The sequence below is a fragment of the Ursus arctos genome, unplaced genomic scaffold (genome assembly GCF_023065955.2).
Source record: "Ursus arctos isolate Adak ecotype North America unplaced genomic scaffold, UrsArc2.0 scaffold_28, whole genome shotgun sequence".
NCBI classification, from domain to species: Eukaryota; Metazoa; Chordata; class Mammalia; order Carnivora; family Ursidae; genus Ursus; species Ursus arctos.
In genome coordinates, this window is record NW_026622963.1 from 32,311,350 (window position 1) to 32,325,041 (window position 13,692).

General features: G+C 43.3%; 1 protein-coding gene across 4 annotated transcripts in view; it reads right to left on the reverse strand.

Moving 5' to 3' along the window:
- Positions 1–13,388, reverse strand: part of DET1 (DET1 partner of COP1 E3 ubiquitin ligase) — a 31,165-nt gene extending 17,777 nt beyond the window's left edge. For 3 of the 4 annotated variants that reach the window (XM_044388399.3, XM_057303734.1, XM_044388401.3), the window contains exons 1-3: positions 13,288–13,384; positions 6,475–7,567; positions 3,508–3,695 (exon numbers count right to left, since the gene is read on the reverse strand). In XM_044388399.3, the coding sequence (XP_044244334.1) occupies positions 3,508–3,695; positions 6,475–7,557 (1,271 nt within the window). In that variant the 5' untranslated portion in view covers positions 7,558–7,567; positions 13,288–13,384. Of the gene's footprint in view, positions 1–3,507; positions 3,696–6,474; positions 7,568–13,287 lie in introns of all 4 variants that reach the window. The other variant, XM_026510438.4, reaches the window with a different exon arrangement.
- Positions 13,389–13,692: the final 304 nt, after the last annotated feature.

The following is a 13,692-nucleotide window of genomic DNA, read 5'->3' on the forward strand; positions in this document are numbered from 1 at the left end:
TGTGGAAATAACCAGATACTGGATGTCCTGGGCAAATTCTCTAATTTCTTTTCATTGTTTCTCTCCCATTTTCCTACTTTCATCTGTTTATTCTATTTTCTTGGAGAATTCCTCAACTATTCCTAAAAAATTTATCTATTCTAGGAATGTTTCTTCTTTTATAGCTTGAATTATTTCAGACATTGCATTATTGTTCCTTTATGCTTTCTACTGTTTGTTTTATTTTGGTTTCTTTCAAAGTGAAGATTTTCCTTAAGTAACTCATGATCCTTGGTGTCCCCCTGCTTTTTTTCTTGAACATTTACTCTAATCTATATTGGATCCACTTTTATTTATTTCTACTAAAAGATTACTGGAGACTATAAAAATAAGCATTTTAGAGCCATGAGTTCACAAGAAATAAAGAATTCCAATTTATATACACATTGTATTTTCAATGCAGCAAAGCAAGACAAGATGGTTAATGAAATGTTACATTACGATACAGTTCTGTGGGGGAGATAAAATATATGAATTTGAACATAAGGAATAACAATGTAAAATCTCAAATAATATTGGCATAATTTGTTCTCTCCTTTTTATATCAAATACTGAATATCAAATTATTATGGCATCTAGATTCCCCCCCAGGTTATGTTTAAAAGCGTTGAGTTGGGGCACCCAGGTGGCTCAGTCGGTTAAGCTTCTGCGTTCGGCTCAGGTCATGATCCCAGGGTCCTGGGATCAAGCCCCGCATCGGGCTCCTTGCTCAGCAGGGAGTATGCTTCTCCCTCTCCCTCTGCCTGCCACTCCCCCTGCTTGTGCTCACTCTCACTGTCAAATAAATAAAATCTTTAAAAATTAAATAAATAATAAAAAATAAAAGTGTTGGGTTATGTACCATAAACTTATACAATGTTATATGCCAATTATATCTCAATAAAACTAGGAAAAAAGGCTTGTAATAATTTTATTTTTAAAAATCAATATTAAATATACATTGAAAACTGCACTTTCTGCAATTATTCAAATTTAACAGCAAAAAAATTTTAAGATCAACTTAAAAATTAATGTAAGAGGATACCTACAGTTGATCAAAATCTTTTAGTGGTATGATGTAAAATTCTGAGGATCACAAAACTGGAACTCCACCTTTCTTTTCAACCTTTATTCTCTCCTCCTGAGACTTCCTACAATTTCACTTAATTCCAGATGCGTTCTGAAATAACTCTCAAAAAACAGCTTCCTCGAATTACTGGGTGATTTCATTCATTCAACAAACAACTTATGAACTTCTTCCACATGAAAGACACTGGCCTAGGTGCTATGGGTACAGCAGTGCATATAATAAACTAAAATCTCTGCCCTCATGGCAGTTTACCTTCTAGTGACTTTTTTGGTATTTTCTCTCAGCCAGCTATACCCAGCTTTGTAATTAGTTGATAATGATCTGCCTGATTTTAAAGCTAACTTAAAAGAAGAAAATTCAGGGATGCCTGGGTGGCTCAGTCGGTTAAGCGTCTGCCTTCAGCTGGGGTCACAATCTCAGGGTCCTGGGACTGAGTCCCACATCAGGCTCCTTGCTCACGGGGAGCCTGCTTCCCACTCTGCCTGTTGCTCCCCCTGCTTGTGCTCTCTAACAAATAAATAAGTAAAATCTTTAAAAAAAAAAAAAAAAGGGAGAAGAAGAAAGAAGAAGGGAGAAGAAGAAGGGGGAAGAGGAAGAAGAAGAAGAAGAAAATAATTCAGGGGCACCTGGGTGGCACAGCTGGTTATGCGTCTGACTCCTGGTTTCGGCTCAGGTCCTGATCTCAGGGTTGTGGGATCCAGCCCCTCACTGGGCTCCACACTCAGTGCAAAGTCTGCTTAAGATTCTCTCTCTCCCTCTGCCCCTCCCCCCACTCTCAAAATAAATAAATCTTTTTTAAAAATAAAAGAAGAAAATTCATTCCAAAATGAAAAAAGCAAATTCTGATCCATGTTCTGCCTCCAAAAATCCTTCTATACTGAACAGAAATGCTTATAAGGCAGAAAACTTGTGTGAACCAGAGAAAAAGGAAAAGGCAAGTAACTTGTCTGAAAATCAATATCCATCTATTTCTGAGTACTACTCTTTTATATAAGGGGTGATGCCACTGCATTAATGTATCTGCTTTGTTCCTTTTTTCCAGTGGCACTGATGCTTATTCTGAGTCATCTGTTCACTCTGGTCTGACCTATCTTGAAACCTAAAGCAGATATTGTCCCTAACTGGCTAGAGTTGGGGGAGCAATTTAGTATGCGGCATCCAATAAGGCACTGACCAACTAGAGTAGGATTCAGCTTGGTCCAATGGCCCAAAGTAACCACTCATTTCACAATAATGTTCTCAGATAATTATATCCAAAACTCCGGTTCATAGGAAGACCTGGTTGATGGGGGGGTCTTAACTTAGGGTGATCCAGGTGTTTGTGGAGGGACTCCAAGTATGAATATCTGAAGGTCTCTTCTTTGGGTTGGTCAGTTTCCCTAAGGAAAAAAATCTCTAACCTCCTCCCTCAGGAGTATAAGCCTGGCTGCCAAATCTGATAAAGAGGACAGAAATCTCACCTTCAGTTTGTTGGTTTTCACTTAATTCTTGTTTTTAGCATGACAAATCTCATCACTACCTCAGCTGTGCCTCATGAACCTGAAACCAGAGCCTACATGGTTCAGTTTCTCCAGAGACTAAACCTCCAGCCCTCTGCGGAGGTGGAGAAGAGACAGTCATATGGCAGAGTAGGCTTAGAGAAAGGGGTGAGAAGTCCTGATTACTCCTTTCCAGACCTTCCCCCAATCCTATTTAAGCCTACATCATAGGTATCTTCAGAGGTACCTGGGGCCTCCAATTCCCCCAACTCTTTCCAGAGTTCTCTGGAGCAAGGCAACTTGTTTCTGGATGGCTAAGCTCTGCAGTCTTAAGTTTTTGTTCTCTGAAGTGTGGCAAGTTGTTTACCGATCATCAATTAGCTTCTCAGCACCCAACACTGATTCAGATCTCTCTCCCGTCGCCAATCATCTCCTGTCTCCAATGTCTCTCCTCTCCCATTCTCTTTGCTCTTGTTATATTTATACCTCTTACTCCTTTAATGTCATTTTAGTGGGGTTTGGGGATGGAGCAGAGATAAACACATGTGTTCAACACATCATGTTTAACCAAAAGTTCTAAAAGTATTTCCTTAGTCATTCACTCAAAAAATACTTAAATGTTTGACAGTACATCACGAAAATACAGCAATAAATAATAAAGACATGGTCTCTATCTTTCCGTAGCTCTCATACAGCTCTCTTTCCTCTAGGACAAATCAGAGATAATGTACAAGTAATTCCACAGGTGCTGAGAGACAGAAGCTCAGGATGACCCAAGAGGTTACAACAGGCCGACCTAACCAAAGCAAGGTAAACAGAGAGAATACAGGAAGGGTGTTCTGGAGGACATGACTACTGGCCTAACACCAGTGAACTGTCTAAAGAAAAATTAAGCCTGTTAAGCCTGGTGGAAGAGCTTACCGGCGCTGGATCTGCCTTGCAAAATTGTTGCTGGAAGCTGAGCAGGGAAACTGCACTTCACTATGTAGGGTAGCATTACGGAAGAGGTCACAGAAGTTCTCAAAGAGCTCTAGAAGCTCATCTGATGTATTCTCAAACACGGCAATCACCTCTGTTGTCACCATATTGTATACCACAAAGAAAGACGCCTGCAGAAGAACAGAGAGAGCTATGAGACAGCTGGGTATACTGCCATGCCTCGGAAACTTACCACTTGCTTGAAAATTCAAACAAGTAAACCAAGCAAACACTTCTGCTCCTGTACTACCATAACAACATGGCTCCAGGTGGTTCTGGGAGAGGAGGAAGCCTCGGTGCACTTTATCGATCAAAGGCCATCAGTCATGGCCAGTACTGTTGGATTTACCACCATATCTGCGCTGCTGGAATTACTGAGGTGGCCTGCGTGTACGTGTAGAAAGGTTGCCAATCTTTCACTTCTGACTCTGCAAATTCAACATTTTCCCTTCCTAGTATTTATTCGCTACTTGCTCCCCAACCCAGCCTGAAATAAAAGGCACTTTTTTTAAATGCCAGATTTAATTTTCCTCCCTGCTGAGAAAGTGATTGGTAGCCTGTAGCTGCCTGTTGGCAAATTATTTTCTCTTGTATACGTACAGTTGAAAGTTCAATTTAGGGACATTTATTTTCCCTCTTAAGATTTCTAACATGCAGAGAGACACCTGAAGTACACTGTGTCCTAAAACTGCCCAGGCAAGTTGTAACCAAGCAGGGAACTGCTGTTGAACAAATGAAAAATCAGGGAGGCATTTTCCATTTCTTTCTTCATAAACGTTCTTTCAGCCAAGAGCATTTGGAAGATACATTTGAGATTTGTAGCAATTAAGATCAGAGGGGGAACCTGAAAAGCATTCAAATGCCATAGGTGGCAGTTACCACTTTGTCTGAATGGGCCCCTGGGTGATCGGCCCTCTAAATCACCAGTGCTCTGCTCTAACAAGGAAGCTCCAGGAACACCTGGTTTTTGTCCCAATGAATGTGGCAATGCGAATCAATCTGTAAGCTTTCAACAGGACCCTAGAAGTTTTCAGAATGTTTCAATTAGTACTCCCCCTCCTACGACAGAGTTTAAGTCTCCATCATCAATTCCTGGAGTCACATGGCCCACCTGTTTTACTAGTCATTAGTCCTTCCCAGAGCTTTCATTACATGACTTTTGCAGTAAACTGGAAATTAAATATGACTGTAAATTAAAGAGGCTGGAAAGTAACCTGAGAATAATACCCATAATATTAGCAAGGCTTTGTGTGTAGATGCACTTTCTCTCATTAACGTTATTGGAACCTATCAAATTAAACTGGGGAAGGAGGTGGGAGGACAACTAGGACAAACTGGGTTTAAAGTTACAAGCTTTGTAAGCAAAACACTGAGCACTAGACTGAGTCTAGCCACATTTATTAGAGCTACCAGAAATAAATGGGTCATGTTTTAGCAAAGGAAAGAAGGATAATCTCAAATGCAGCTATCACAGACAACTTATTCCTTCCAAATGACAAAGGTAATTATAGCTCAAACCTAAATAAAAGATTGACTCATGTCCTTTCTATAGACTTGGACAACACTTTGACCCTATCAGGGCTCCACCAGGATCCATCATAATTATGTGAATATAAAATTACACAAACCTTACTAGCCTTCCCTCCAGGGCAGACTGGGAAATACAGAAGGGACAGAAGTCAAGAGTGTCTATGCCAATCTTCCATGACACATAAGATGGACTAGGCGCTCATTCGTGATGGCTTAATGGGCACCTTCTTCATTAATAGGAAAGAAAAGAATCCAGAAAAACTAACCTCCAACCATATTACTCCCCCCTCCACCCACCTTTTTTTTTTAGAATATACAAGCTATGATTCAGAAGAAAAATACTGGAAAGCATTTTACCGTGGATAGTTGGTAAGGTCTTAGGAAACAGTGTCCTGCACAGTCTCTACTAAGACAGAACCAACTACAAGTCAGTGGGAGATTTGAGACTCAGCCCTCTTTGTGGCTGACTGGTCTGCTCTCTATTCTGAATCCCCAAACTCCTATCTAAGGAGACATTCTGGAAACAGGAGAATAGAGGGCAAAGGTACAGAAAGGTAGGTCTCTTACTCGACCAACACTAAAGTGGAGAGCTTCTCAAAGAGAAATACTCCCAAATAGCCTGAATTTCAACACGATATTTCAACCTAAGAGTCTTGGGAGGGTTCTGCGCCCTTAACACCACTTGATTCCCATTTGAGAAATAGCTCTTTCCCCTCCAAGATCCTTCAGCCAAACTGGAATACCCCAGGACCTGCAGTCCTGATGATTCACTTGGGGGATCAGAAGTTTTGGCTTCCTTTTAATCTTTTCACTGCCCTACAGCCTATGGTCCAGCACATGGGCAAGACCAGGGTAAAGCCATAAAACTTAACTGCCAGACGAACTTACCTATTAGTTAACTCCTAAGGATTGTATGAAAAAGTATACTGACATTAACCCCTTAAGCAGGAAAGGCCAAATTTTTAGAAAATTTTTTTTGGTATGGTGGGCTCATTCTCATTCCTAGAACTAAAGCAGTCAGACCAACAAGCACAGTCCCACAAAATCAGGCAGGATTATCCACCAGTAGTCCAAACTTTGACCTTGTAGCACTTTGGCTTCTACCTCAAGGGAACTGAAAATGCTCTGCAGAAGAATTAGGGCAATAATTACAGAGCTGACTACCCACATGTCAATGACTTGAGATTTAGCTTCCATTTGTCCAAATAATTACATGTGGCCAGAGAAAAATGGAGCTATTTTAAGTTTGAGGCCTAGGATAACAAAAATTCAAGAGCATAGAAAATGCAAATTTCTGAGAGGCTGGCTATAGGCAAAGAGAGAAACCTTCCCATTTTACCAAGGGGATGGGAGGAGAAAGAGCAGGAGAGCACTTCGTACCTGTGAGGGATCTGTGACCCGCAGGGTTACCACGTCCTCACTGGTGTACTTGATAAACAGATGGTTTTCATCCAGAAGCTGCATTTTCCACATGCGCAGCTGCCGCAGCTGGTCAAAATACTGGAAGAAGCGCCTCTTGGCCATCGCACTACCATCCTGCTCTGCCCGGCGCCACAAGTACACAAGCAGCCGGTGTTTCAGGGAGTTGATGAAGGGATCTCTGAAAGGATTGGCCATGCCTGTCTGACTGTCGCGCTGCACCTCTGGGAAAACGGCTGACACAGTGAGGAGGTCATCCTCATAGCAGAAGCGGCCGATGGTCCTCACATCAATGAAAGTGCCTTCAGGAGTCACCTGGAAGACGTGGATCGTCTGCTGCTGCACTGACAAGATGGCCAGGATGTTTTTGTACAAGTACAGCCCTTGGTTGTGTGACAGGACCACCTTATCACACTTGAAGGTGCGGGTATCACATAAGCGGCCAGTGTGAAGGTCAATGATGTGAAGGGAATAGTCTTCCAGAGGGGACCGTGGGTTGGGGGTCACAGACTCACTGTTCCGATACACCTCATAAAAAGGAGGGTGCGGCTCATCCGGGAGATAGGCAGCCGAGCCCACGATGACACACCGACAGTCATCGGTGAAGAGGCTGCACTCCCGGTTCAGATGCTCCCCGTTGGCAGCTACGTTGGTAATGTGCAGCAGGACAAAAAAGCGTTCAAAGAGCCGGCCGCGGATGTTGACTGACCGCTGGTCATTGCCATTGGACAGGATCTCCCCCTCATAGCCCTGCAGTAAGTCCTCAGCTGCCTGGCAGCCCTGGTACTCATAGATTTCAAGGGAGGTCTGGTCTGAAGAGAAAGCAATAAAGTAGCGCCCATCAGGCGAGAATTTACGCAAGAAACAAGGAGGCTTTTCCACATTGACGACTGTGAAGTTGGGGAAGACATTCTGGTGGAACACTCGGACCTGGTGCCAGTGGGTACCTGCCTTGCCTGAGCTGATTCGCCGCCGTTCCAAGCGGTGAATGACATTTTGGTTCTGGATTCTTCGAGGTTTGATGGTTGAAACATGATGATCCATTATCACATCTCTGCATGGAAAAGTAAAGAAGTCAAGAAAACAAAACAAAATTGACCAGAACATAAATGTATAAGTTAAGGAGATTTTCCTCCTTATACCCTGGACCTAAGAGCTCACGGGGTGACAGTGGTCAGCATTTCTCCTTCCCAGATTATAGTCAGAAAGTGGTCCTGACATTTCTGATTCTAAAAACAGGTTTGAGGGAAGGACCTAATTCACTAGGAACACCTTCAAAGCACACTTAGCTGTTGGGAACATTCAACAGAATAAATGCAGAATTATATCAAATTTGTTCAGTGTAAGAGTAACATTTAGTGCACGTTCATTAAAGAAATGTACTAACTGGCTGTTCAGATGTCCATACTACCCAAAGCAATCTATAAACTCAATGCAATCCGTAACAAAACCCCAATGGTGTTTTCTGAAAAAATAGAAAAATTCATCCTAACATGCACATGTAATCTCAAGGAACCCCAAAACAGCCAAAACACCTTTGTAAAAGAACAAAGTTGGAAGACTCAGACTTCCTGATTTCAAAACATATTACAAAGCCAAAGCAGTTAAAAAAAAAAAAAGTGTGGTACTGGCATAAAAACAAATATACCAATGGAATAGAATAGAGAATCCAGAAACGAACCCTCACAGATGTAAACCCAAGACTGAGGAAGTTCGGAGAACCTCAAACATGATAAACCCAAAGAAATCCATGCCCAGACACCCTGCAGTCAAACTTAAAAACTAAAACACAAAGTAGAAATCTTACAAGCAACCAGGTAGATGACATACTACCTGGAGGGGAACAATTCAAATGTCTGTGGGTTTCTTGAGAAACTGTGGAGACCAAAAGGAAGCAGAACGTTTCTAAATTGCTGCCTCTGGGTAAAGTCAAATACCAGCTAAAAAAGCAACTCTCCAGATTTTTCCCTACCTTCCCATCCACATCAACTCTCATTCTACCCTATTTTATTTTCTTCAGCCCTCATCATGTTTTGAAATTATCTTGTTTACCTTTTTAGTATCTGTCACCACACACCGACCCCAGGGACCCTGCCCAATTCCTTGCTGAATCCCATCACCCAGAGCAGTACTGCAGGCACAGTAACTGCTCATAAATATGTTAAATGAATGAAGGGGCCCTGTAGGATCAAGAATTCACTAGGCAAAGTAAAAGAGGAGCATTTCAGAAAAAAGGAAGCCTAAAAAATACACTTGGAAGGAGTGTGGCATGATATATTTGGGAAACAGAGTAATCCCAAGTGGTTAGAGCCTAGGTAGCACAGAGTGAGTGATAAAACAGAAGCCCAGAAAAGCAGACTGGAGCCAGACTGGGAAACACTTCACACGCCCTGCCATGCCACACCAGCTATTACACACTTTAAGCAGGGGAGTGACTGACCCAATCTATATTTTAGAAATAAAAACATAACATACAATGTAGTATTTATGTATAGTGTCCCTTCTAAAAGGGATTTGAAATGCTTTACGTAAGTATGGATACTACCTAGTCAAGTTAAAGATATGCATACCTCTATGACTGACCAAACTAAATTTCTCAAACTGCTAGTCACGACTCATTAATGAGGCCTTGAAATCAATTTAGCGGATATAGCTGATATTTTTAAAAGTGGAATAAAATTAAAAAGACTACATTGTATCGCACATAGTAAGGGTAAACATTATTTCGTGAAGCTTGTTTCAATTATATATATGAATTATATGCACTGAGTGAGGCTATAAAATCTATTTTCTACTGATCTAGACTACAGCAAGAGAGTGCTTACTCAGGCCAAATCTTGTCTGCCTGCTTGTTTTTGTAAACAAAATTTTATTGGAACACAGCCATTCCCATTCACTTACATGTTACCTATGGCTGCTTTTGTCCTACAAAGGCACAGATGATCGATTAGTTGAGACCAAAGACCACATGGCCCACAAGCCTGAAATACCTACTGTCTGGCCCCTTGCAGAAAAGTCTGCCAACAGCTGATCTTGAGCACTGGTTCCCACCTGGAGCAATCTTTTAACATCTGGAGACAATGTTTGGTTGTCCTAACTTGGGAAGGAGGGATGTTGTGAGTATCCAGCAAACAGAGGCCAGGAGCGTTGCCAAACATCCTACAGTAAACAGGACAGCCCTCCACATTCAGGCCAAGATGCCAACTATGCTAAGGATGAGAAACCCCGACCTAGAGAAAGGTGTGTACACAAATAACATGAATGTCTGCAGGCCTGTTAGCAACAGCAAAGACTGACCGCACTCCAAATGCCCATGAACAGAAGACTAGATCAATTCTTCCAGGCATATTCATGCAGTGAAATCTTACGAAGCAATGAATTAATGCACTATACAGTCATACATAACGACCTAAGTGAATCTCAGAACACAACAATGATTGAAGAAAGCAAGCAGCAGAATATTTGTGTGTGATTCTCTTTATATAAGCTTCAAACAATTTCTAGTTTAAGGCTATCAATATATATGGTATACAATTACAGAAAGCAAAGGAATTATAAAATTCAGAACAGTGGTTACCTGTGAGAAGAAATGGGATGGGGACTGAGACACACTGGCAGCTCTGTTATATTTTTTCTTAAATCAGCATTCACTGTATTGTCATTCTTTAAAGATTACATATACTTTTAAAGTATTATTTGTACTTATTCAGAATTTTTTTTTAAGTAGAAAACAATCATCGTGAAGAGAAAACTAAGGTAGGACAGTAAGATGAAGCCAGATGTACAGAGAAATGCATACCATGTGACCTGCAGAACTGCCAAGCTTCTAATTTGGCTCTGATTTCTCTCAGCAAACAAAGCAAAAGGAAAAAATCAGTACAGAATCTGCATGGCCAGGGGCGCCTGGGTGGCACAGCGGTTAAAGCGTCTGCCTTCGGCTCAGGGCGTGATCCCGGCGTTCCGGGTTCGAGCCCCACGTCAGGCTCCTCCTCTATGAGCCTGCTTCTTCCTCTCCCACTCCCCCTGCTTGTGTTCCCTCTCTCGCTGGCTGTCTCTATCTCTGTCGAATAAATAAATAAAAAATCTTTAAAAAAAAAAAAAAAAAAAAAAAAGAATCTGCATGGCCAATAATATAGAAACTTAACAGATGCTTGAAGAAGCACAGCTCTTCCCAGGACTGGAGTTTAAAAGCAATCTTTCTTATAAGTTTTCTCAAAGGACCTTGGCATGACAAAGTGAGCAATATCCTCTGAACAACAAATATACTGAATTTCACACAGATACTCCTTGTAGCAGTGACATTGTTGATGTGGCTATTCTGACACAGCCTAAAAATCACACTATTAAGGTTTAAGCATTTCAAAATACCAAATAACACACAAAACTACCTCACTCAATCCCTGCCCAGGAATCCCTGCCAACCTATGATGGAGGCTGGAGTCACAGAGGGTGACCAGAATGGGAAGACAAAGGCAGAGAAGGCCCAGGAATGGGAGGACTAGGCATGAGACACCATCTAGCAGACTAACCGTTGAGTCGGATCAAGTATACTACAGTGGTTCAACTTAGAAAGAGCCACTGATCATATTAAGCAAAACAGATGCTTAATCCTAAGAAAATTCATGTACATTTTGTATCATCCCATTTTAATTCTCTGATTTGTCTTCTTAGGGAAAAGACACCAGTAACTGGGGTGAAAGGTGTGAAGGGGTGGGGTAAGCAGAGTTGAGGACCTATTAGCTTCAGCTCCAAATTGTACCGAAAATCCTCACCGAACTTCGTACACTTCTCTCAGCGTACGCGCTGTCTCTCCCTCTCCCTCCACACACACACACACACACACACACACACACACACACTCTATTTTATATCACACAATTGTGATTTTTAGAGACATGATGGAGTTATTTAAGGCTTTTTCAACTTGTTCTCTTATTGTTCTGATTATAAAACCAATACACGCTCATAAAAATTCAAACGCTATAGAAAAAGTATGTAATGAAAGTCCCTTTGGGGCGCCTGGGTGGCTCAGTCGGTTAAGCATCTGCCTTCAGATGGAGCCCCCAGTCCGGCTCCCTGCTCAGCAGGGAATCTGCTTCTCCCTCTGTCCCTTCCCCTGGCTTGTGCTCTCTCTACTGTTCACTCTCTCTCTCTCTCTCTCTCTCCAATAAATAAAAAAAAAATCTTTACCAAAAAAAAGTCCCTTCCAGTCGGGGTGAGAGTTATTATGAAAAAAGAGTCAAGGTAACTGATGATATTTTCCCCAAAGCTGTCCCTCTCCCAGCTCCCCTAGTCAGTGAATAGCCCAGCTACTCTCCTGCTAGCAGGAACCAGAAACCTGACAGTCTTCCTTGATACCACTTTCCCTCAGCACCCTGATCAGTCACCAAACTCTGGAAGCTTTATCTCCTACTAAACAGCCCTCTAATCTTCCACTTATTTCTATCACAACCTGCCAGTACCCTTATCCAAACTTTTATAATTTCACGTCTGTGATATTGCACCAGCTTCCTACCTAAACCCACACCTTACAACAGCCAATAATCTTTTCAAAATGCTTTTGTGACCACGTCCTTTTCCCTACAGATTAGAACAGGGCAGTATCTTCCCACTGCTTTTTATGATCAGAATCAAAATCCCTAACATGCCAACCAGGTGTTCAAAGGTCTCAGCTCTGCCCCTCCAACCCTATCTTTTCCCATTAACTCCAACCATTTCTTCAACAGGGATCCTACCTCCCTCCTGCCTCAGAAGCTTGGCATTTGCGGTAAACTGAAATCTAAAAAAGCTCTTCTCCTCCCTTTGCTAACTCCCATTTCAGTAATCAACCTAATTATCTCTTCCTCAGACAAGTCTTCCTTCCCCTTCCCCTTAGCTAAAATACCAACTTACTAGCCACATCTCGCCTTCACAACACTTGTCATGCTTGCAACTTTGTCTCAGCATTTCACTCCTACCTGTGGCACTAGATGGTGAGCACATATTCTGTCCGCCCCATCACCATACTGGACACATCTTAACCCTCATTTCCTGTGCGTTGGACCTGCCTCATGCCAAGTTCCTTGCCAACTCAGGTATCCACAGGGGCTGTTGCCTCTGCCTATGACGTTTTTCCCCAGGCCCTTCCCATAATTTCTCAAGTTGCAGCCTAAGTGTCATCTCCTCCAGGAAGTCTTCCCTGACCACTTTCTCCAAAGCAAGCCTCCCCGTTACTTTCTGTTTGTCTTCTCCATAGTAACTGCCACAATGTGCATACCTACTTTTACTTGCATGGTTGTGTGTTTAATGATTGACTCCTCCACTACACCGTACTCCCTAGACAGGAAGCAACCATGTCCACTTCGGTCACCTCAGTTTTCTCAGAGCCTAGCAATGGGGCTGGCCCTTCGTATGCGTTCGGTACGTTATTCATGAATGAAAAAAGAAAGCCTCACGGGCCACTAGCTCGTCGTGTGGTACTAAGCAAGTCCTTTCCCCCTTGCTCCATCTCAGCTTCCCCACGGGGGCCGGTGCACACACCCCTCAATTCGTCGTGACAGATTCCAAAGCGGTAAGGGGATACCGAGGGGCTGGCACACACACACCCAAGGGGGCGCCCCCGGAAAGAGAAGCCCGGGGCGGGGCCTCAATGGGAAGGGAACGCTCAGGGAGGGCGGAGGCCACGGGGCCTCGGCGTCTTGCGGGGAGGGGGCCGCCCCTCGGCGGGAACCCGGGTAGGCCTCGGGTAAGGCCTGACGGGCTTGGAGGCTGGGCCAAGAAAGGAGAAGTCCTCACCTGTAAGGTCCTGGTTCAAAGGGCCGGGGAGAGGGACCCCCCGGCCTGCTCGGCGCGCTCCTCCCCCAGCCCCGCCCCCGCCATGCCTCCGGCCCGGGCGCCCGCGGCTGCAAGCCCCCGCTTCCGCTTGCCACCGGAAGTGCGGCGCAGAGAGACGAAAAGCGGGGAGAGCGCGGCGGCGTCAGCGGACACCGAGAGAATTACAACGCACCCTGGTGCCTGGAGGGAGGATCGAAGCCGCAGGGACCCAGGAGCTGCGAAGGAAAAAATTAAGAGAGCCCTAACCTGGGCATGTCAGTGATCTCTTACGGTAATGTTTATGAACCTGCTGGACACGTCTGCAAAAACATGGATAAAAATTAATGTTTCACCTCTTGATTAGATGCGCCCTTTCATCAGCGAAGG